The sequence below is a fragment of the Malus sylvestris genome, chromosome 4 (genome assembly GCF_916048215.2).
Source record: "Malus sylvestris chromosome 4, drMalSylv7.2, whole genome shotgun sequence".
Taxonomy (NCBI): Eukaryota; Viridiplantae; Streptophyta; class Magnoliopsida; order Rosales; family Rosaceae; genus Malus; species Malus sylvestris.
This window is the reverse complement of record NC_062263.1, coordinates 20033910-20058868: the sequence shown is the minus strand read 5'-3', so window position 1 is coordinate 20058868 and position 24959 is coordinate 20033910. Positions and strand designations below refer to the sequence as shown.

Sequence of the window (24959 nt, the reverse complement as noted above, 5' to 3'; positions counted from 1 at the left end):
TGTGTTTTTGTATTTTTAATTTTTTAATATTCAAGTAGGCTCATATTGACATGTGGCGCTCAGTTATTGTATACGTGCGAGCCACATCATCAGTTAACAGAAGTTTTAATGAAAAATTTAACAGATGTATGAAAGTGTCACAGAATTATAACTTAAGGTATTAGACTGGGACAAAAAAAATTTTATGGATCAAGTATTGAAAACCAAGAAATTTTAAGGTAATAAATTGGATTAACCCAAAAATATATAACACTCGCGCCCTATTTTCGTCTTTCCCGATTGATCCATTACCCGAGCTTCACTCTCATGAGCCATGGCTTCCACTCCTGCCGCGAACCCAACCGTCCACGGCGGCGACAACGCTGATGGCTCCTACTTTCAGAAAACAGTAACTCCTTTATCTACTTCTCCACAACTTAATTTCTGTCATTTCGTGTCTGTACACACACACACACACACAAACACACACACACACACACACACACACACACACATAACTATTGAAAAATATTTTTACCCTATTTCGCTTTTGAATTTCTAAAGGTATGTCTGCACGATTGGTGGTTGATTATAGCCGAAAATGACGTCGGAGGGAAGGGGCTAGCCGTCGCCGGCGTGACTTCTATTGAGTGAGATACATTTCGCTGTTCTAGGGTTTTATTATTTTGATTTTTATAATTTGATTATTTTGAGCTCTTAGTTTTTATAATTCTGTTGTTGAAGGACTTAATTGTTAATTGTGCTGTTGAATTTCAGGAACGAAGCCAGGAGAGTGTTTTCGTCTGCACCAATAAGTAAAAGATTCGATATTTTCACTCTGGAGACGGTGGATGGCATCTGTGTAGCCATCAAAGGGTTCATAAACGAGCAGAAGACTATCGAAAATGGGTTTCCGTCTGAGGTAGTACTCGATAGTTGTTAATATTGCTCTTCTTTACTGATTTTGGTTGACATTGCGAATATTGTTTTTTTCAGTACAAATTTAGTTTTGAATTTTGGGTTTGAATGGATGTGTTGAAAAATACGTGCATTTGAGAGTGTTGGGGACTCACAAATGCTGTAGGTACTGAGTATTGGGAACCGTCATTAATTCGGATCCAGATTGGGATATTGATGCTTTGAACAATCAATTAGTGGTAACTTAGTATATTAGCTATGAATATCGGCATTAAGTATAATTATGGAGAATGCGAAATTACCCTTTGTCTTGGTTTTACAAGCACAAGTGAATGATGAGCACTCAATGTGTCTGTATCAAATTCTAGTAAATTTACTTTGGCCAATTCAGCCGTAGCTTTGCTTGTTCGTCTAGGAGCCCTGCTAACCAGTAGAAGGGTCGACCTGTAATTTTTTGTTGTTGCATAACATATTCTCAGAAGTTACATGTGTGGGATTCCATCTTATATCATTAAAATTTGGGACATTCCCAATTGATGTTTGTGGCTGATCCTAAATAGGTTTTCAGCCATTTTGTTTTTGGCTTTCCTCCTCACTGGGAACAATGTGTTGTAAAGTTCTTTGGAGGAGATTCTAGCATTGCTGGAGCTGGTCCTGAAAGTACTTCTCATTCAGGCAAGTTAGCTGCTCCTCCGGGAAGTAACACTTAAAATATCCAAATGTGTACCATTCATTCCAAAATTTTCTTTGCATTTAAATATTTTCTCTCTTTCTCAGGAGTGGATGCAGGCACAGAAAGTTCTGCTCCAACTGCTGTGCATTTTGATCTGGAAGAACCTCCACATGAGCAGCTCTCTTCTGAAGATAGGCATGATGTTGAAGTCGCAAAGCAATCTTCTAAGCGGTTTATAAATGTAGCTGTTGATGACACAAAAGTTGATGACATGCCCAAGCATGCTGCTGAGGAGGAAACAGGAAGAGCGAATTTTGGATCAGGTGATTTTCAGAGTATTGGTAGACCAACGAATCTGGAAAGCAATCAGAAGAAACCCGTATCCAGATGCTTTATGAAGAATAAGATTACAAAATCTAGTGTGGCGTCAGAGGCCATCGAGAACCTTGATGGAGCATCAGTTGCAACCACTCAGTCTGGAGAGAAAGTGGACATATCAGAGGAAGATCCAAGACTTTCTTTGGGTGAACTGTTCAGAAGTTTGTCAAATCTTTTAAGGAGTAAAGGGAAAGAGAAGCAAATGCTGGAAAGTGGATTGAACTGTGAGAGAAATACAGTGGGTTCTGTTCCAGTTCCAGCAGTCTCTAAAACTGCGAGCAACACTTTAGAAAATGACAATTATAAAGGGAAGGGGAGAAGTATGTCCCATCCTTCTGCTTCTGAGTTTCAAGAACCAAGTACAGTGGATTCTGTTCCAGCAATTGCTAAAACTGTGAGCTGTTCACAAAATGGTAATTGTGAAGTAGGAGGGAGAAGTATGTCTTGTCCTTCAGATCCTGAACTTGAAGAACCAACTACATTGGATTCTGTTCCGGCAGTCTCTAAAACTTTGAGCAACACTTCACAAAATGATAATTGTGAAGTAGGAGGGGGAAGTATGTCCCGTCCTTCAGATCCTGAGCTTCAAGAACCAACTATAGTGGATTTTATTCCCACAGTCCCTAAAACTCTGGGCGACACTTCAAAAAATGATTATTGTGAAGTAGGAGGGAGAAGTATGTCCCAGCCTTCTGATTCAGAGCTTCAAGAACCAAACAGCGGGAACGTGGTAAAAAGACTAGATTTTGACTGTCTAGAAGATTTGGAACCCACCGGCATTGGAAAACAGGGACTAACAGCTCAAGGTAGGGTGCATGCTGGGAACAATTTGATAAGCTTTTTCACCCTCTGGCCTTCTCTTGAACTAATCAAACTGACAAATTCATATTGCAGTTGGAGAAGGGGCAGTTGACGCCATAACAGAAAACACATCCAGGAAGAAAACTAGGAGAAGAACTACCAATATTGTAGTTGGAGAAGGACGAATTGATGCCAAAACAGAAAACACACCCAGAAAAATGAGTAAGAGAAAAACTACCAATATTGTAGTTGGAGAAGGACGAATTGACACCAAAACAGAAAACACATCCAGGAAAAAGAGTAAGAGAAAAACTGCCAATATTGCAGTTGGAGAAGGAAAAACTGATGCCAAGAAGGAAAACACACCCAGGAAGAAAGCTAAGAGGAAAACAACCATTGATGCCGCGGTAAGCTGGCTGTAGTAAAAGTAAGTTAATTGTCACGTATCTCCAATGGTCTTGTTATTATCACATTTATGCTGACTTTTTAACGTCTGCTTAGGAAACTCCCACTCCAGTGGAGAACAAGAAAGTGTCTATCATTTCTCCAGAATCTTTGAATTTGAAACGGTCCAGAACAGGTGAATTTGTGCGACTCTCTCTCTCTTCTCTCTCTCTCTCTCTCTCTCTCTTTCTCTCTCTCTCTCTCTCTCTCTCTCTCTCTCTCTCTCTCTCTCTCTCTCTCTCTCTCTCTCTCTCCCCTTCACACACATTCAAGCACACAACGGTTCTACTTTTCTTTTGCTATATTTATCCTTAGTCTGTCAGTTAATATCATTGCCAAATGAAATACACAAGCCCAGTTATAGTTTCCATGGCTAGATATATGAGGGAACTTTGGATGCACATTTCTGTTCAAATGAATGGTTCATAGCATTTGAAACATGTCTGTGTGGTATTTTCAGTTTTGTATTTTGTTAAAACAACAGAATTTTAATTTGTACTGTTCTATTGATCTATTTATTATTATCTTTTGTCAATATCACTTTGTTTAATTGATTTTGTTTGTGACAGTGTATCAGCAAACAATGAAAGTTATAAAAATGTGATTTCTCTATGTTGCAGGGAGACTACTTCTACCCACCATGGAATTCTGGCGGAATCAAGCAGCAGTCTATGACTTGGTTTTTCCCTACCTTTCCTTTCTTGCTTTATTCATTTTCCTTTTATGTTAGCTTTCACCTGCAACAACCATGTATGCTGCACGCTCACTGGTGGATAGGTGGAAAATATGTAGTAGGGTTTGATTTATCAAAATTACAAAGCATACCAACTTATCCAAAAAGAAAAATAACTCTTTTGAGCCGTACTCGTACAACACTATGTAGGGGGGTTTGCTACACAATTTCTTTTTATAATTTATGTCTACTTCCATAATTTTATGGCCTGACTAATTATTAGCTTGAAGGTACATTGACACTCTCTTGGGTTTTATTTTTAGGATCGTAACATTACTGGAATTCAGGATGACCGACCTGTAGTAACACCATCAAGAGGTTTGTCCCTTATAAACTGTATTTAGCTGGCAACTCTTTTCCCTCCTAAACATAGTAGCGTTTAAAGTCGACTGCTTCTGGTATTCTCTAGCTGGCTATATATGAATAGAATAAACTGCAACTGGGGGGTTGATACTGATTTTAACTTGGTGCTTTCCGGGTTTCTTTCATTGACTACTGACTCTATAGATTCCTTACCGTTTTGTGGATTTAATCTGCTTCTTGGTTTGGTTTACTGTAATACATGCCGATTATTGCATGCGTCGCATGTTTTCAGGCAGCAAATCTGGGTCTCAGAAAAGCAGAATACGATGATAGAGGTTGGTTTTCTAGCAAAATTTTAGACTCATTTCCTACCTTGTTGTAAGAATTGTTGGTATCCAAAGTGAGCTGAATACAATCTCAAAAAAATTCAAATTACGTTGACAAGAATCACCAGTTTAACATTTGACTTTGTCATTGTAGAATCTGAACACAGGTTACCGGTTGGAACAAGAATCTCAAGGAGTTTGGGGCGTACTAAAAGCAAAGAGGCACGTGTCGGTTATTTTTACAGGGATTCTAACACGGATGGGAGAGATTAGAGGCTGTAAACTCATGTCAAGCTGACCGCTACTCGATGATAACCATTTTGGAAAACTGCACGAGTATGTACAGGAGACAACCTGAACTGAGGATCTATCGTTTCTACTCTACGCGTTGGATTTAAGTTAATCGTTGTATTGTCATGATTATTTAGAGTGCTTTTGTAACCCATGTAGACTAATCATTGCAATTCAACGATAATGACTTATTTCCTTCAGTCGTCTAATTTTTTCCCTGCAAATTTGGAACTCTGCGGCAAATCCACGGATTTGCCGCAGAGTTAGATTACGTGCAAATTTTATTGAACAATGAGGGAAATGAGTCATTTGTCCTTGAGGTCTCGTTTGGTATTCAGACATCAATTGGAAGGATTTTCAATCTTGCAGTTGAACTTGAACCATTTTCAAGCATCAACTAAATCCGAGTCACCCCGATTTGTCGGACGTAGATAACGCTTATATCCAACGGTTCACAGTCATTATTATCGAAAACACACAAAACTCGCCACGTCATTGATCCTCGTGAACCCACAATCTGCAAACCCACGGCACGGATCGCAATCCTTAACCGTCGATTGCCCCCAATCCAACAGTCCTCATATTCCCCCCAAATCTCATGTAAAGAAACACAACCCACGTATCAAAGCTCCCAAACCTCTCTATATAAAGCCCTCCACCTGACCTCTCCGTCACGGTAACTCGCTCTCTCAATTTGAATACCAGATCCAAAATCAAACCCTAATTTCATTTCCGCGGCAATGACTGGACGCGGCAAGGGAGGCAAGGGGTTGGGCAAAGGAGGAGCCAAGAGGCACAGAAAGGTGCTGAGGGACAACATCCAGGGTATCACCAAGCCCGCCATCCGCCGTCTGGCTCGCCGTGGCGGCGTCAAGCGTATCAGCGGCCTCATCTACGAGGAGACCCGCGGAGTGCTCAAGATCTTCTTGGAGAATGTGATCCGGGATGCTGTGACTTACACCGAGCATGCCCGGAGGAAGACTGTGACGGCGATGGACGTCGTCTATGCGCTCAAGAGGCAGGGTAGGACTCTGTACGGGTTCGGGGGTTAGGTTGTTGTGGTATCGGACTGGGGATTTCTGTAAATTGGTCGGTAGATTTAGTTAACGAATTTCAGAAATTTAATGTTTGTAGTTTGGATATTAATGGAACGTGAATCTGTTTTCATTCGAACTTTTGAATGAAATTTCTGTTAATTTTATCTATTTTGTTTCTATTGAAATTGTATTTCGATGCTTTTGTGTTGGGTGGTTATGTTGACAAGTTGTTACAACGTTGGATTAATAAAGTTGATTCGTACTTGATCAAATAATAGGTTGAGTCCGGTTAGGTAGTTATGTTGACAAATTGTCCAATCGAATTGGGTATTTAGAAAGAAAGGTAGTTATGTTTTGGGTAAATTACATAAAATTACTTTAAATATTGTTATAGTTTTATATTTTGTCTTAAAAAAGTTTAGGTAAAGTATAAAAAATTACTTTATTTATTGATGTCATAATATTTTTATACCTTATTTTTTAAAATTGACAATGTTATATTTTAGCTTACAAATTTATGTAAATGTCAAGTATTCATTAGTTTTTTTTGTTAATTTTTCTGTTAAATACTTAAAAATAATAAAATATATTTTTAATAATAAAATATTCAAAAATTAAAAAAAAAATATTAAATCTCTCTCACTGTCTCTTCTCTCTCTTCCCCCTTTCTCGTCTCTCTTCTCTACAACCCCAAACCCCTTCCTACTCGATACCTTCCCACCCGTCCTTCACCACCCTTTCCCCCTTTCTCGGCTCCCTCTTCTCTGTATCCTAGAAGACCCAGACCCCGGAGGAACAAAACCCACATTCCCATTGCAACAATTGTTGCCGCAATTTGAAAACCCTAAAACGAAGAACCCAATATTGCTCGACTACTCCGCCTCTCTTACTCCGCCACCCTTGATCTGGAGATCGCAATGACGTCGTTCCACGACATCATCTTCCTTGACTACTTCGCCTCCCTCACTTTGCCATCCTCGATCTGCACCTGGACGCCCAAACCGACGACGTCGACCTGTACTCGGATTGGGAACCGGTCTGATTTGCGACGAAGTCTGAGTCTATAGGGTAGTAGGGGGGACACAGGTCAATGGGCAAGAGTTTGGCGGATGAAAAAACCCAAGTGGCTTTAGGCGGTTCTGGGCACGGAGAGATAGAGAAGTGGGGAGGAAGGAGACTACGGTGGAGAGGAGAATGAGAGGCAAGATAGAGAGGGGAGAGAGGGTGGTGGATGATGGGTGGGAAGGGGTCGGGGGGGGGGGGAGGAGTCGAGTGGGAAGGGGTTTTAGGTCTTCTGGGATGCAGAGAAGAGAGAGAGGCAAGAAAGGGGGGGGGGGGGAGGAGAGAGAGATTATATATATATTTTAATTTTTGAATATTTAATTATTTTTTGATCCAGTTGGATTAGTGAGTGGGACACGTGTCGGGTCACGTCAGCATTTAACAGAGAAATTAACAGAAAAAATGACGGATGTCTAACATTGGCACAAATTCGTAAGATGAGGTATGACATTGTTAATTTTAAAAGATGAGGTATGAAGGTGTCGTGACACCAATAGTTGAGGTAGTTTTTTGTACTTTACTAAAAAAGTTTCAATGTTATACCTTATCTTTAAATTTGTTGCAATGTTGTATTTTTCGTCAGTTGTCTGTCAATTTAATGCTAACGTGTCATGAGACATGACCCATTTTCTATTAAAATATTAACTAAATTTAAAAAAAAAGGAAAAAAAAGAAAAAAACCCAAACCTAGAACCCATCCTCACACCCCCTAGCAGCAGAAACCCATCCTTCCCATCTTCCCCATCCGTCCCCCCTTCCAAACCCAGAACTGCAACCCCATTTTCTCCCTCTGAAGCCTCCTAACGAGAATCCAACCTAAAATCTTTGATATCTTACATACTAATGAAGAATAATACTACTGAAGAATAATACTAAGTAAAAATATAAGGGTAAATTACATAAAACTACCTCAACTATTGGGTCATTAACATTTTCATACCTCGTCTTTAAAAAGTTTCAAAGTCATACCTTATATTCGAATTTGTTGCAATATCATACATTCCATCAGTTGTCTGTCAATTCCTTTGTTAAATGCTGACGTGTCATGAGGTGAGGCCCACTTTCTATTAAAAAATTAATAAAATATTAACTAAGTATTAAAAAATTAAAAAACAAAACCCAAACCCATATCCTATCCCTCCCTCCATGCCCCCTCCCAGCGAATCCCCCCTTCCCATTTTCCTCATCCGTCCCCCCCTTCCAAACCCATAACCCCACTTCCCCCGCCCTTTGTCCCTCCCAAGCCTCCCAACCACCTCATCTCCTCCACTCTCTTCACCTCCCCTCCCATTCAAAACTTAAAAAAAAAAAAAAAAAAAAAGAAACAAATTTGAACCTAGATTGTCCAGATTGTCGCACCCTATCCAACCCTTCCTTCCTGTCGAAGTTGAACCACCTCAACTGGTTTTTTTTTTTTTTTAAGTTTTGAATGGGAGGGGAGGTGAAGAGAGTGGAGGAGATGAGGTGGTTGGGAGGCTCGGGAGGGAGAAATTGGGGGGGGGGGGTTGCGGGGGAAGTGGGGTTATGGGTTTGGAAGGGGGGACAGATGAGGAAGATGGGAAGGTGGGATTCGCTGGGAGGGGGCGTGGAGGGAGGGATGGGATATGGGTTTGGGTTTTGTTTTTTAATTTTTTAATATTTAGTTAATATTTTATTAATTTTTAATAGAAAGTGGGCCTCGCCTCATGACACGTTAGCATTTAACAAAGGAATTGACTGACAACTGATGGAAGGTATGATATTGCAACTAGGCCTGGCAAACGAGTCGTGTCAGTCGTGTTCGTGTCGTTTTCGTGTAACACCTGTTATCTTAACGAGTCGTGTCGTGTCACACCCGTTATCTTAACGGGTCCTTAACAGGTCGTGTCACTTTACCCAACGGGTAAAGTGACCCGACCCGTTATGACCCGTTATGACCCGTTAAGAAAAATATATTTTTTTTCTTAAATTTGCACATACCGCACATTGCCACATAAATATTACTTCAAAACATTAAAACACATTTGTCGTTTAAGTACTACATCTACACTCGAAAATAAGAGCATAATAAAAAAATAATACATACACTACTAATCTATTACAAATTTTAAATGTGCAAGGATATGCAAAATGAAACAGTTTTTGTTTTCAAGGTTGTGAAATCTTTCTCAAAAGTTTAAACCTCAATTTACAAAATCCTCGATTTACATCGATCATCATGAAATTGCATTAGAACTTTGGCTTGATCTATTGCCTTCAAGAGTTATGTTGATGATGTTTTCAGTAAGGTTTTCCACGTCATAACTATCTTCTGCATAAACTAAGCATAGAAAAAACCAAACATTAAAAATCATTCAAATTATGAGAAGTTTACCAAAATAATTATGAAAAAAAATAAAACAATAGTACTATACCATACTTTTATTAAGTATAAACATAAGATTTTGTGGTATCCACTAGTGTAAATATTTGAAATTGAAGATCGAATTCAATCATTGTATTCATATAAGGTCAAGGAGTATAGTTGTAAAAAATCATCAAAATCGGAGTTAAATTAACCGTTAAATCGTGATTTTTTGTTTACAACCGTCGAAAAGTTTTGTCTTGTTACGTGCTCTCTGAATGTTTGTTTTTTGCAATTTTTGGTGTATGCGATCTCGAAATATATACAAACATGTTTGACGGTTGGATCATTGAAACTAGTTTTGTAGAATGAGTATCCCATCAAAACAATAGATTTACTAATACTTAAGAGTTTATTCACACTTTTATTAAGTATAACATAAGATTTTGTGGTTTCCACTAGTGTAAATATTTTAAATTGAAGATCGAATTCAATCATTGTATTCATATAGGGTCAAGGAGTGTAGTTGTAAAAAATCATCAAAATCGGAGTTAAAATCACCGTTAAATCGTGATTTTTCGTTTATAACCGTCGAAAAGTTTTGTCCTGTTACTTGATCTCCGAATGTTTGTTTTTTGCAATTTTTGGCGTATGCAATCTCGAAGTATATATAAACATGTTTGACGGTTGGATCATCGAAACTAGTTTCGTAGAATGAGTATCCCATCAAAACAATAGATTCACTAATACTTAATAGTTTATTTATACTTTTATTAAGTATAATATAAGATTTTGTGGTATCCACTAGTGTAAATATTTGAAATTGAAGATCGAATTCAATCATTGTATTCATATAAGGTCAAGGAGTATAGTTGTAAAAAATCATCAAAATCGGAGTTAAATTAACCGTTAAATCGTGATTTTTTGTTTACAACCGTCGAAAAGTTTTGTCTCGTTACGTGCTCTCTGAATGTTTGTTTTTTGCAATTTTTGGTGTATGCGATCTCGAAATATATACAAACATGTTTGACGGTTGGATCATTGAAACTAGTTTTGTAGAATGAGTATCCCATCAAAACAATAGATTTACTAATACTTAAGAGTTTATTCACACTTTTATTAAGTATAACATAAGATTTTGTGGTTTCCACTAGTGTAAATATTTTAAATTGAAGATCGAATTCAATCATTGTATTCATATAGGGTCAAGGAGTGTAGTTGTAAAAAATCATCAAAATCGGAGTTAAAATCACCGTTAAATCGTGATTTTTCGTTTATAACCGTCGAAAAGTTTTGTCCTGTTACTTGATCTCCGAATGTTTGTTTTTTGCAATTTTTGGCGTATGCAATCTCGAAGTATATATAAACATGTTTGACGGTTGGATCATCGAAACTAGTTTCGTAGAATGAGTATCCCATCAAAACAATAGATTCACTAATACTTAATAGTTTATTTATACTTTTATTAAGTATAATATAAGATTTTGTGGTATCCATTAGTGTAAATATTTTAAATTGAAGATCGAATTCAATCATTGTATTCATATAGGGTCAAGGAGTGTGGTTGTAAAAAAACATCAAAATCGGAGTTAAAATGACCGTTAAATAGTGATTTTTCGTTTATAACCGTCGAAAAGTTTTGTCCCGTTACTTGATCTCTGAATGTTTGTTTTTTTTAATTTTTGACGTATGCGATCTCGAAGTATATACAAACATGTTTGACGGTTGGATCTTTGAAACTAATTTCGTAGAATGAGTATCCCATCAAAACAATAGATTCACTAATACTTAATAGTTTATTCATACTTTTATTAAGTATAAACATAAGATTTTGTGGTATCCACTAGTGTAAATATTTGAAATTGAAGATCGAATTCAATCATTGTATTCATATAAGGTCAAGGAGTGTAGTTGTAAAAAATCATCAAAATCGGAGTTAAATTAACCGTTAAATCGTGATTTTTCGTTTATAACCGTCGAAAAGTTTTGTCCCGTTACGTCCTCTCTGAATGTTTGTTTTTTGCAATTTTTGGCGTATGCGATCTTGAAGTATATACAAACATGTTTGACGGTTGGATCATTGAAACTAGTTTCGTAGAATGAGTATCCAATCAAAACAATAGATTTACTAATACTTAAGAGTTTATTCATACTTTTATTAAGTATAACATAAGATTTTGTGGTTTCCACTAGTGTAAATATTTTAAATTGAAGATCGAATTCAATCATTGTATTCATATAGGGTCAAGGAGTGTAGTTGTAAAAAATCATCAAAATCGGAGTTAAAATGACCGTTAAATCGTGATTTTTCATTTATAACCGTCGAAAAGTTTTGTCCCGTTACTTGATCTCTGAATGTTTGTTTTTTGCAATTTTTGGCGTATGCAATCTCGAAGTATATATAAACATGTTTGACGGTTGGATCATTGAAACTAGTTTCGTAGAATGAGTATCCCATCAAAACAATAGATTCACTAATACTTAATAGTTTATTTATACTTTTATTAAGTATAATATAAGATTTTGTGGTATCCACTAGTATAAATATTTTAAATTGAAGATCGAATTCAATCATTGTATTCATATAGGGTCAAGGAGTGCGGTTGTAAAAAAACATCAAAATCTGAGTTAAAATGACCGTTAAATAGTGATTTTTCGTTTATAACCGTCGAAAAGTTTTGTCCCGTTATTTGATCTCTGAATGTTTGTTTTTTTTAATTTTTGACGTATGCGATCTCGAAGTATATACAAACATGTTTGACGGTTGGATCTTTGAAACTAGTTTCGTAGAATGAGTATCCCATCAAAACAATAGATTCACTAATACTTAAGAGTTTATTCATACTTTTATTAAGTATAACATAAGATTTTGTGGTATCCACTAGTGTAAATATTTTAAATTGAAGATCGAATTCGATCATTGTATTCATATAGGGTCAAGGAGTGTAGTTGTAAAAAATCATCAAATTCGGAGTTAAAATGACCGTTAAATCGTGATTTGTCGTTTATTACCGTCGAAACGTTTTGTCACGTTAATTGATTTCTGAATGTTTATTTTTTGTAATTTTTGACGTATGCGATCTCGAAGTATATACAAACATATTTGACGGTTGGATCTTTGAAACTAGTTTCGTAGAATGAGTATCCCATCAAAACAATAGATTCACTAATACTTAAGAGTTTATTCATACTTTTATTAAGTATACCATAAGATTTTGTGGTATCCACTAGTGTAAATATTTTAAATTGAAGATCGAATTCAATCATTGTATTCATATAGGGTCAAGGAGTGTAGTTGTAAAAAATCATCAAAATCGGAGTTAAAATCACCGTTAAATCGTGATTTTTCGTTTATAACCGTCGAAAAGTTTTGTCCCGTTAATTGATCTCTGAATGTTTGTTTTTTTTAATTTTTGACGTATGCGATCTCGAAGTATATACAAACATGTTTGACGGTTGGATCTTTGAAACTAGTTTCGTAGAATGAGTATCCCATCAAAACAATAGATTCACTAATACTTAAGAGTTTATTCATACTTTTATTAAGTATAACATAAGATTTTGTGGTATCCACTAGTGTAAATATTTTAAATTGAAGATCGAATTCGATCATTGTATTCATATAGGGTCAAGGAGTGTAGTTGTAAAAAATCATCAAAATCGGAGTTAAAATGACCGTTAAATCGTGATTTGTCGTTTATTACCGTCGAAAAGTTTTGTCACGTTAATTGATCTCTGAATGTTTGTTTTTTGTAATTTTTGACGTATGCGATCTCGAAGTATATACAAACATGTTTGACGGTTGGATCTTTGAAACTAGTTTCGTAGAATGAGTATCCCATCAAAACAATAGATTCACTAATACTTAAGAGTTTATTCATACTTTTATTAAGTATACCATAAGATTTTGTGGTATCCACTAGTGTAAATATTTTAAATTGAAGATCGAATTCAATCATTGTATTCATATAGGGTCAAGGAGTGTAGTTGTAAAAAATCATCAAAATCGGAGTTAAAATGACCGTTAAATCGTGATTTTTCGTTTATAACTGTCGAAAAGTTTTGTCCCGTTAATTGATCTCTGAATGTTTGTTTTTTGTAATTTTTGACGTATGCGATCTCGAAGTATATACAAACATTTTTGACGGTTGGATCTTTGAAACTAGTTTCGTAGAATGAGTATCCCATCAAAACAATAGATACACTAATACTTAATAGTTTATTCATACTTTTATTAAGTATAATAAAAGATTTTGTGGTATCCACTAGTGTAAATATTTTAAATTGAAGATCGAATTCAATCATTGTATTCATATAGGGTCAAGGAGTGTAGTTGTAAAAAATCATCAAAATCGGAGTTAAATTAACCGTTAAATCGTGATTTTTCGTTTATAACCGTCGAAAAGTTTTGTCCTGTTACTTGCTCTCTGAATGTTTTTTTTTTGCAATTTTTGGCGTATGCGATCTCGAAATATATACAAACATGTTTGACGGTTGGATCATTGAAACTAGTTTTGTAGAATGAGTATCCCATTAAAACAATAGATTCACTAATACTTAAGAGTTTATTCATACTTTTATTAAGTATAACATAAGATTTTGTGGTATCCACTAGTGTAAATATTTTAAATTGAAGATCGAATTCAATCATTGTATTCATATAGGGTCAAGGAGTATAGTTGTAAAAAATCATCAAAATCGGAGTTAAAATGACCGTTAAATCGTGATTTTTCGTTATAAACCGTCGAAATGTTTTGTCCCGTTACTTAATCTCTGAATGTTTGTTTTTTGTAATTTTTGGCGTATGCGATCTCGAACTATATATAAACATGTTTGACGGTTGGATCATTGAAACTAGTTTCGTAGAATGAGTATCCCATCAAAACAATAGATACACTAATACTTAATAGTTTATTCATACTTTTATTAAGTATAATAAAAGATTTTGTGGTATCCACTAGTGTAAATATTTTAAATTGAAGATCGAATTCAATCATTGTATTCATATAAGGTCAAGGAGTGTAGCTGCAAAAAATCATCAAAATCAGAGTTAAAATGACCGTTAAATCGTGATTTTTCTTTTTATAACCGTCGAAAAGTTTTCTCCAGTTAATTGATCTCTAAATGTTTGTTTTTTGTAATTTTTGACGTATGCGATCTCGAAGTATATACAAACATGTTTGACGGTTGGATCTTTGAAACTAGTTTCGTAGAATGAGTATCCCATCAAAACAATAGATTCATTAATACTTAATAGTTTATTCATACTTTTATTAAGTATAACATAAGATTTTGTGGTATCCACTAGTGTAAATATTTTAAATTGAAGATCGAATTCATTACTTGTATTCATATAGGGTGAAGGAGTGTAGTTGTAAAAAATCATCAAAATTGGAGTTAAAATAACCGTTAAATCGTGATTTTTCGTTTATAACCGTCGAAAACTTTTGTCCCATTACTTGATCTCTGAATGTTTGTTTTTTGCAATTTTTGGCGTATGCGATCTCGAAGTATATACAATCATGTTTGACGGTTGGATCATTGAAACTAGTTTTGTAGAATGAGTATCCCATCAAAACAATAGATTCACTAATACTTAAGAATTTATTCATACTTTTATTAAGTATAACATAAGATTTTGTGATATCCACTAGTGTAAATATTTTATATTGAAGATCGAATTCGATCATTGTATTCATATAGGGTCAAGGAGTGTGGTTGTAAAAAATCATCAAAATCGGAGTTAAAATGATCGTTAAATAGTGATTTTTCGTTTATAACCGTCGAAAAGTTTTGTCCTGTTACTCGCTCTCTGAATGTTTGTTTTTTGCAATTTTTGGCGTATGCGATCTCGAAGTATATACAAACATGTTTGACGGTTGGATCGTTGAAATTAGTTTCGTATAATTCGTATCCCATGAAGTTCAATGGTGTGTGTGTGTGTATATATATATTTATTTATTAAGTAGATTTAAATCTATTTATTTTGTATTTATTTTGTATGTATAATTATTATAGTTTTTAGGGGTATAAAATTTAATATATATATATATATATATATAAAATTATTATAGTTAATATTTTGGGTATAATTATTATAGTATATATAATTATTATAATTATTATAGTTAATTATATATATATATATATATAATTATTATAGTTTTTAGGGGTATAAAATTGTTAAATTAATATATATATATATAATTATTATAGTATTTTTTTAGGGTTATAAATTATTAAATTAATATTCTGCTTATCGTGTATCGTGTTACCCACGTGTATACCCAAACAAACCCGTTATCTTAACAGGTGCTTATCGGGTTACCCGATAACGACCCGTTTCGTTATGGTGTCGACCCGAACACCTGTTAATTTCGTGTCATGTCGTGTCCGGTTATCGGGTCGTGTCAGGAATTGCCAGGCCTAATTGCAACAAATTCTAATATAAGGTATGACATTGAAACTTTTTAAAGACGAGGTATGAAATTGTTAATGACCCAATAGTTGAGGTAGTTTTATGTAATTTACCCTTATATTTTTACTTAGTATTATTCTTCAGTAGTATTCTTCTTCATTAGTATGTAAGATGTCAAAGATTTTAGGTTGGATTCTCGTTAAAGATGAATTTAAAGTTAAGTTGAATTATATTATTGTTAGTTTTGTTGTAAGGTTTAGCTCATTTCCTTTTCGTAGGGTAGATAATATTGATTGTTAAAAAAAATAAATATTAAGGACGGATTGAAATCCAATTGGTGGCAAGTCAATCCAATTAGTGGTCTACTTGCCTAGCTTGGGTCACTGGACCGAGATAGTGGGCTCGTTGAATCATTGAAATGGGCTGAAGAATTATTGAATTATTAAATTTTTGGGCTAGCAAACGATAAAACTCTGTTAAATGGGCTCATATGCCACAACAAATAGGTGAGTTTGATTGTGTTGTTCTTTTTGAAATGTCGGGTCGGGTCATAGGGGCCTAAAACGGACACTAGAGCTCAAATGCGCCTTGGATTGATTTATACGTGAGTTCAAAATTACTTGTGAGCTCATTTGACACATGGTATCAATTGTAATCACAGCCCACGGCTGTATTTATCAAAGCAGTAAATACAAAAAGAAAAGCACTTCTAATAAGGCTAGAAAATACAACTTTGATGGGATTTAACAATTAGTTGAAGGAGATTCTGTGACGAAGAATGAAAAATTGAATTCTGGTAACCCAACACAATTTTTCTTGTGACAAGCAAGCAATCATTTTGTTGTACACCGAACTTGCTTACAAATGAGTTTGAATCAAATCAATTGTAAGCAAGTTGTGGAGCAAAAAATAATCACAAGGTGACACATCAATTTTTGGACAAAAGAGGACAAAAATATCCTTGAGGTACAACGGGATTCCTGCGCGCGAGCAGCGGGCAATCATCCTTCAACTAAATCAAAAGTGCCCAAAATAGGTAACAATTCAAAACCTATCTCATCAAATCCCTTCTATAAGGTAACTCCCAAAACCTATTTCATTCCATATATCTTTTACCTCATTTTCCCTTTTTTAGCTAATCAATTAGCTATTTATTTTATTCATTCCATAACCTCCAAAACTTTCTTTCTAAAAATGTGTTAATTTGCTAATCAATGGATTAATTGCCTAATTAATCCATTAATTTCCAAATAAATCACACATTAAACCACAAAATACACCCAAAAAAATATTGGAATAAGTCAAGGTTTAGGAAAAAAGGAATGTAAATATTTTGTAATTATTAGAGTCTTGTTTAGGAAGGATATTATGTCCATTATTTGTTTACTTTTGTAACAAGAATTGTATATACCTATTTACTCAGAATTATGGAATATACGAGATTAAGCCATAAAATACAATTTGGCACCAGAGCCAAGTTGTAACCTTAATCCCACTGTGCTGCCGTGCTGCGTGTCGCGAGGGAAGAAAGGAAGATTGACTGGTTTTTTCGCTACATACCTGCAGTAAGAATAGTTTGTCATGCAGTGTGCTTGTGTGTGCTGTGACCTATGACAAGTGACAAAGGCGACATGGGGCTGAAGTTGGAGGGTTGACCACATGGTTCTACCCATGGTTCAGTCGGAAACCCAGTTGTTATTCAGAGTTATGCTTCGGCGGTACCTAGTATTGTAATACTTAATGGATCAAATTACCCTCTTTGGTCCAAGGTGTTGGAGATGCATATCGCTGGGCATGATAAAAAAAGGTTTGTGATAGGAAGCATCAAAGAACCCAAGGAGGACAATGCCGAGTATGAAGCTTGGGAGACAGGGAATGCCATTGTGAAATGGTGGTTGATTAATTCCATGGATCCTACCATCATGGGTTTTTCATCCATCTTCGTACTGCTAGAGAAGTTTGGGAAGAAGTTGCTCGAATGTATTATGACAAGTCTGATATTTCTCAGATTTATGAGTTGAAAGTGAAATCATTCAGACTTCGAAAAGAAGGGAGGCCTATCAGTGTATACTATGTCGATCTCAAAGCTGTTTGGCAAGAATTGGATCAGAGGAGACCAATCAAGATGGAATGTGCTGGTGACTTAAAGACACTTCGAGAGGAGATCCAACTAGATCGTGTGTATGCCTTCTTAGCAGGGATTGATGATATATTTGATAAGGCACGTAGTGATATCTTGAGATCACAACCTTTACCATCTGTGGAGGAAGTGTTCTCTATTGTGAGGCGGGAAGCACAACGCCATGCAACGATGATGGGTAGTAATTGCGTTGGGAATCAGAGAGGAGTCTTTCCCGTGGCTATGGTGTCTCGGCCACTTTCGGGTAGCCAGACCTTTAATCCTTCATCATCAACAACTTCTCGGCCATTTACTCGGGAAAATAAGGATGACTTGAAGTGTACCTTTTGTGGGCAAACCCGTCATACAGAAGATACATGTTTTCAGAAACATGGAGTACCTGAATGGTTTCCGGAATTGAAGAAAAAGTTGAGTGCCAAGGAACAAGGTACTGGTGGAGCAGGTGGCGGCCGTGCATCCGTGGCTACTGCTCCTAAGAATGCCGTACCCCCATTTGGTGATCCGAGTCAAAGTTTGCTGACTAGGACCACTCATAGTGAAACCCCGGCCATTCCAGGTAGTATGGGGCATGCGTTTTTAGCCTCTGATATGAAACATCATACAAGTTGGATTCTAGACTCGGGGTGCAACCGATCATATGACTTTTAATAAGAATTTATTTACTAGTATGACAACGAGTTCACGAAAATGTATTGCAATTGCCAATGGACAAAGAGCACTGGTTTTGGGGGCCGACACTGAGCAATTAGATTGTGTTGTACTTATGTATCCACTGTTTTGTTTACTTCAGGATATTCAAACTAAGGAGATAATTGGGCGTGGCACTAAGAGACATGGGTTATACTATGTGGATGACGTTGTTCCTGGCAGAGCTAATGCAGTTCGAGCATCCCGTACCAATAATTTACACGAAGTTTGGTTATTGCATCGTCGGTTAGGACATGCTTCGTTTGGTTATGTAAGGCGTATGTTGCCTAGTTTATTCCATGCAATAAAAGAATTAGACTTACATTGTGAAGTATGTATTCTCGCGAAGAGTCATTGTGCTTCATTTCCTTCTAGTATGAATAAAAGATTATTACCCTTTGATCTTGTGCACTCTGATGTTTGGGGTCCCTCCCTTGTTAGTACTTTGTCGGGCATTAGATGGTTTGTTACCTTTGTGGATGATTGCACACGTATGACGTGGATTTATGTGATGAAAAATAAAAGTGATGTGAGTATGGTGTTTCGGTCATTCTTTAAAATGGTTGCGACACATTATTCCTCTGTTATTAAGGTTCTCCGCTCTGATAATGGAGGTGAATATATTGGTTCTGAGTTGTCTAACTTTCTCCGGGATCAAGGAATCTTTCATGAAACTACTTGTCCTCATACCCCACAACAAAATGGCGTTGCAGAGAGAAAGAACCGTCACATCTTAGAGACTGCCCCTTGCTTATTAGTGCATCCGTACCTACCTAGTTTTGGCATGATGCGGTCACTTATACTGTGTATGTCATTAACCGTATGCCATCCCGGGTGTTGGACTTTCGTACACCTCTCCAAGTGTTAACGGAGTTTGTTCCAGTTGTGTCCACCAATACCCTTACTACTTGTGTCTTTGGATGTGTAGCTTATGTTCATATTCATAAGATTCATCGGAGTAAGTTGGATCCATGTGCCCATCGGTGTGTTTTCCTTGGTTTTGCTCCTCAACAGAAAGGGTATAAGTGCTACCATCCTGCAACTCGCCATATGTACGTGACCATGAATGTTACTTTTTTCGGAGTCCGAGTATTTCTATGGTTTGTTTCCATCACATTCTGATCACCAGGGGGAGAATATTATCGGTGCTATTAGGTAGTTGGAAATTTATAGCTCAGGGAACGAGTGTACTGAAGAAGGGAGCTGTGAAAGCTCTTGGCATAATGTAGAGCTGAGCCGTGAAAGCTCTTGGCAAGAGCCTGCCAAGCATTGGAATTTTATTCAGCCACCTAAGCCCTCTCGGCAACAGCTTGCTGAGTGTGATGAAGACAGTCGGCAAGAAGCTGCCGACCCAGTCACGCCACCTCTTACCAAATCCGCAACCCCTTCTCACTCGCCTTCGATAGTGCCACCCAATGTGTCTCCTCTGAATATCCATGAGGTAAGTATTATTGATACTCATGTAAGTAATCTAGATAACATTGTGAGTACATATAAGCTGCCACCAAGGCAAAATCGTGGTGTTCCTCCTGACAGGTTTTCTCCTGAAGGAAAAGTGAAGTATTCAATAGCTAATTATGTGTCGTGTTCGAACCTTGCCCCGGAACGCCAAGCCTGGGTGAATAATATAGAAGTAATCCAAGCACCAGCCAGAGTTGAGGAGGCCTTGAAAGATCCTAAATGGGCTGCTGCAATAAATGAAGAAATGATGGCATTACATAAGAATGATACATGGGAGGTAACAGAGCTACATAAAGGAAAGAAACCGGTTGGGTGTAGATGGGTCTTTACAATTAAATACAAGGCAGACGAATCAGTAAACAGGTATAAAGCAAGGTTAGTGGCAAAGGGTTATACTCAGACTTATGGTGTTGATTATTAGGAAACTTTTTCTCCAGTGGCGAAGATGAATATGGTACAGGTTCTAATCTCTTTAGCTACAAATCTGAATTGGCCACTAAAACAATTTGATGTAAAAAATGCTTTTCTTTATGGACATTTGGAAGAAGAGGTATATATGGATTTTCCTCCAGGGTTCAATATCGGAGGGAAAACCGGAGTATGTAGATTGTTAAAGTCACTTTACGGACTTAAACAGTCACCTCATGCATGGTTTGGAAAATTTACTCAAGTGATGAGAAGAATTGGGTATTATCAAAGTTACTCGGATCATACGTTATTTTTGAAACGGAGAAGTGGAAAAGTGACGACCTTAATTATTTATCTGGATGACATGATAATAACGGGTGATGATACAGAAGAGATGATGAGGCTAGAGCAAAACCTGGTTGCCGAAATCGAGATGAAGAATTTGGGAGATTTGAAATATTTTCTTGGCGTGGAGGTTGCTCGGTCATCTAGAGGTATTTTCTTGTCTCAACGTAAATATGTTTTGGATTTATTAAAAGAAACAGGGATGCTGGGGTGTAAACTGGTGGACACTCCCATCGTGGAAAAACATTATTTGGGGATTTATCTAAATCAAGAACCGGTTGACAAGGGTAGGTATCATAGACTGGTGGGGAGACTGATCTATTTGTCTCACACTTGTCCGGATATTGCCTATGCTGTAAGTGTGGTGAGTCAATTCATGCACTTACCAAGCGTGGATCATATGGCGGCAGTAATGAGAATCTTGGCTAATTTGAAGTCTACACCTGGTAAAGGGATATTGTACGTGTGTCATGGACATATGAGAATTGAGAGTTTTACTGATGCTGATTGGGCAGGTGATGTGACTAATAGAAGATCTACATCTGGGTATTTTACATTTGTTGGAGGTAACTTGGTCACTTGGCGAAACAAGAAACAAAATGTAGTTTCACGATCCTCTGCTGAAGCCTAGTATAGGGGAATGGCACAGGGTGTGTGTGAACTTCTTTGGCTACGGAAGTTACTTTGGAATCTCGGTTTTAAACAGACAGAAGCAATGGAGTTGTATTGTGATAATAAGTCCGCCAGAGAAATCGCTGAGAATCCGGTACAGCATGACAGAACTAAACATGTGGAGGTTGACATGCATTTTATCAAAGAAAAGCTGGAGAAGAAGATTGTGTCAATACCATTTGTGAACTCAGAAGAACAACTTGCAGACATTCTTACCCATGCCGTGTGTATTAGGCGTTTTGATGATTCATTAGTCAAGTTGGGCATGAGTAATATCTATGCTCTAACTTGAGGGGGAGTATTGGAATAAGTCAAGGTTTAGGAAAAAAGGAATGTAAATATTCTGTAATTATAAGAGTCTTGTTTAGGAAGGATAATATGTCCTTTATATGCTTCCTTTTGTAACAAGAATTGTATGTACCTATTTACTTAGAAATATGGAATATACGAGATTAAGCAGTAAAATTCAATTATCCCAAAGGCCGACCACCTTTTCTCCAAAGGGGACCGGCCATACTCTATATATTGAACCCCAATTTTTCTAAAAACCTAAGTCCACACTCTTGCAAAACTCCAAAAACTCTTTAAACACTTTTCTCTCTAAATTCTAACTTTGGCATCAGAGGTTCTTCGGCCAAAGCCCCCCCCATTTATCGTGGGTGCGTAAGGCTCTTGGCCTTGACCCTAAGGTGTTAATTGTTTTGTAGGTGCAATTTTGTCCAAGATCGAGGAAGAAGAAATTTGCATCCACACAAGTTCCCTGTAGTTTAACTAGGTTTCATTGTTAAGGGCATTCATGAAATTAGGTGTTAAATTAATTTTGGCTATACATGATAAATGGGGTTTAGATGGATAACTGTTGATTTTAAGCTACTTTGAAATACCAATTGATGAGGGATGAGGGTGTTTGGGTCTGTTGATGCACAAAACCAGAGGGGTCTTGGAACAACGTAAATCTGACTGTGGATCTGCAAGAAATGTAAATAACACAAGATGTATCGTGGTTCACCCTAAGGTTTGGGCTACGTCCACACTGATATTGTATTTCTGAGAGGATTGTGAGGGAGAGAGTGTGAGGATCCTCATAGCCTAGGAATTGGCTTCCCTCAATGAGGAGAGTGATGAGTCCTTTTATTTAATAAGGGCTTCTCACTTATTACATATTTGCCCATTCCTTTATTACATAATTACACTTAAGTCCCACTAGTATTTATACGAGATCTAAATATGGAGCCCCTAAGATGGTATAAACAGTAGTCCCCCAAGTCTTCAGTCAAGAGACTCTTTTGGCTGGAGACTTGAAATTCAGTCCATGTGTAGGCCGAAGTAACTAGATGTTGTCTAGAACTGATACTCGATATGAGGCGGTGCCCAATCTGAAATGATGCTCAACTAGAAGTAGCACATGTTGCGAGGCTGCTCTGCTTGTGGCTTATGTTGCCTTGGTTGGCTCGGCTTGTGACATTTGAAGGTGAGAGAGTCCTTGTTATAGAATAAGGGCTCGCTCCTCAATACATAAGTGATGGGCTAAGAGTTGATTCTCGCGGCGAGGTGGTTGCTCAGTAGGTGGCGATGCTCTCTAATGATGGTGATGAAGTCCCTTTTATAGAATAAGGGCTTGCTCCTCAGTACATGAATAATGGTTAGGAGTGATGCTCGCGGCGAGGCAGTTGCTCAGCTGGTGGTGATGCTCTCTAATGATGGTGATGGAGTCTCTTTTATAAAATAAGGGATCGCTCCTCAGTACATGAATAATGGGTGCTCTCTAATGAAAGTGAGGGAGTCCTTTTAATAGAATAAGGGCTCACTCCTTAGTACATGAATAATGGGTGCTTTATAATGAAAGTGAGGGAGTCCATTTTATTGAATAAGGGCTCGTTCATTAGTACATGAATAATGAGTTAAGTCCCCCAAGTATTTTTCATGAGGCCCAGTTGAGGCCCAATATATGGTACCTAATGTAGTCCCCCAAGTCTTTGGTCAATAGAGTCTGTTGGCTGGAGACTTCAAATTGAATCTATGTATGGGCCGAAGTGGCGGTTGTTCGGAGGTGGTATTTGTATACCTTGCACTGAAACTTTGTAGGTGAAGCTTTGCAAGTGAAGCTTTTGAAGCTGGAGCTTTGTAAATGAAGCTTTTGAAGCTGGAGCTCTGTAAATGAAGCTTTTGAAGCTGATTGACATGAGTGATGCTCATGAATGTTTATGTTGATTGACATGAGTGATGCTCATGGATGTTGACATGAGTGATACTCATGAATGTTAACATGAGTGATGCTTATGAATGTTAACATGAGTGATGCTTATGAATGTTAACATGAGTGATGCTCATGAATGTTGACATGAATGATAGTTATGAATGTTTTGTATGATTGACATGAGTGATACTCATGAATGTTTATGTATGATTGACATAAGTGATGCTCATGTATAATTTTGGAGTATTGGATGTACTTTTGAATATCACTTGGTTGGTGATAATAGCGGCAGACTGCTGAATAATTTTGGAGTACTTGAGCGTACTTTTAATCACCTGGTTGGTGATAATAGCGGCAGGTTGCCGAATAAATTTAGAGTACTGGACGTACTTTTGATCACCTGGTTGGTGGTAATAGCAGGACCTGGCTCTTTTGGGCATATGGGCCTTCGCCCTTCACATAACATTCCAGCTCATTATTTTGGGCTTGCCGTTTATTTTTTATTTTTTATTACCATCTGATGGGGTTTATACAGATGTTTCCGAAACATAAGGAAAATAAATTACATCATTAAAAAATAAATCTGATCCTCTGCTCAATGGGTCACGCCCATAATTCCCTTTTCTGCATGTCATCACCACTGCAATTATGTCTGCTTCTTTTTATATTCTTTTGCTTTCTGCTTTTGCTTTTCTGTTTTTCAGAAAAGAGGAACATGCATGATTCAGAAGTTGGTGGTCGACAATTGGTCTTCAGAAAATGGGCAGGTTCATGACGAAGAATCTTATCTTGTCCCTTTGCCTATGCTGTCTATGACCCAATCACTACTGGCCTTGACCCCAGCCCTGGCCAACTCAGAGAGCATCCATTGCACTTGCAGATAGAGGGAACCTTGTGTCTGAAGAGCAAATTGTACTCAGGCTGCTCAACAAAGGGCCCCATCAAATCCTTTGAATTCTAATCGCGGGGCTGACAATTAACTCCATAGTTTCGACGTCAAATTAATCATCTGTGCGCGGTCACCAGCGTCTCAATGAACCTCAACCCGTCGAATCTGGGCTCGAATTTTTCCTTATCCGACGTCGAATTTGAATTTTGTCCGCCGTTCTTCATAGCCAAGGAAGAAGAACCCTAGTTGGACGGTGACCATCGACGCAACTAGACTGCTGGACCCCTTCATTGTCAAAGAACTTGAAGTCGACGAGAGGAGAGAAACGGTGCGTTTTGGAGTTCCGAAACTAATGATTCAAATTCAGGTGGTCAAAACTTGACGAGGCTCGTCGGATTTTGGACCCGAACTTTACGATTTCGTTGGGGGACTACTGGAGCTTCGCGACATCGACAACCAAGTCAACTTGGCACT

At 37.2% G+C, this 24959-nt stretch overlaps 2 protein-coding genes across 3 annotated transcripts; both read left to right on the top strand.

The window, feature by feature from the left end:
* Positions 1 to 239: 239 nt before the first annotated feature.
* On the top strand, positions 240 to 5046 carry LOC126620232 (kinetochore-associated protein KNL-2 homolog). 2 transcript variants are annotated; one of them, XM_050288743.1, is made up of 11 exons: positions 240 to 388; positions 544 to 629; positions 757 to 901; positions 1458 to 1572; positions 1675 to 2754; positions 2843 to 3156; positions 3251 to 3329; positions 3814 to 3872; positions 4190 to 4244; positions 4522 to 4564; positions 4710 to 5046. In XM_050288743.1, exons 1-10 carry the CDS (start codon positions 314 to 316, stop codon positions 4557 to 4559), a joined length of 2046 nt encoding a protein of 681 aa, XP_050144700.1. In that variant the 5' UTR covers positions 240 to 313; the 3' UTR covers positions 4560 to 4564; positions 4710 to 5046. The 2 variants fall into 2 exon arrangements, 1 of the variants encoding a protein (XP_050144700.1); XR_007622301.1 differs by lacking the exons at positions 4190 to 4244; positions 4522 to 4564; positions 4710 to 5046 and having other exon boundaries at positions 2843 to 3176.
* Positions 5047 to 5501: 455 nt separating this feature from the next.
* On the top strand, positions 5502 to 6047 carry LOC126620233 (histone H4-like). The gene has a single exon (XM_050288744.1). The coding sequence runs from the start codon at positions 5587 to 5589 to the stop codon at positions 5896 to 5898; it is 312 nt and encodes a 103-aa protein (XP_050144701.1). The 5' UTR covers positions 5502 to 5586; the 3' UTR covers positions 5899 to 6047.
* Positions 6048 to 24959: the final 18912 nt, after the last annotated feature.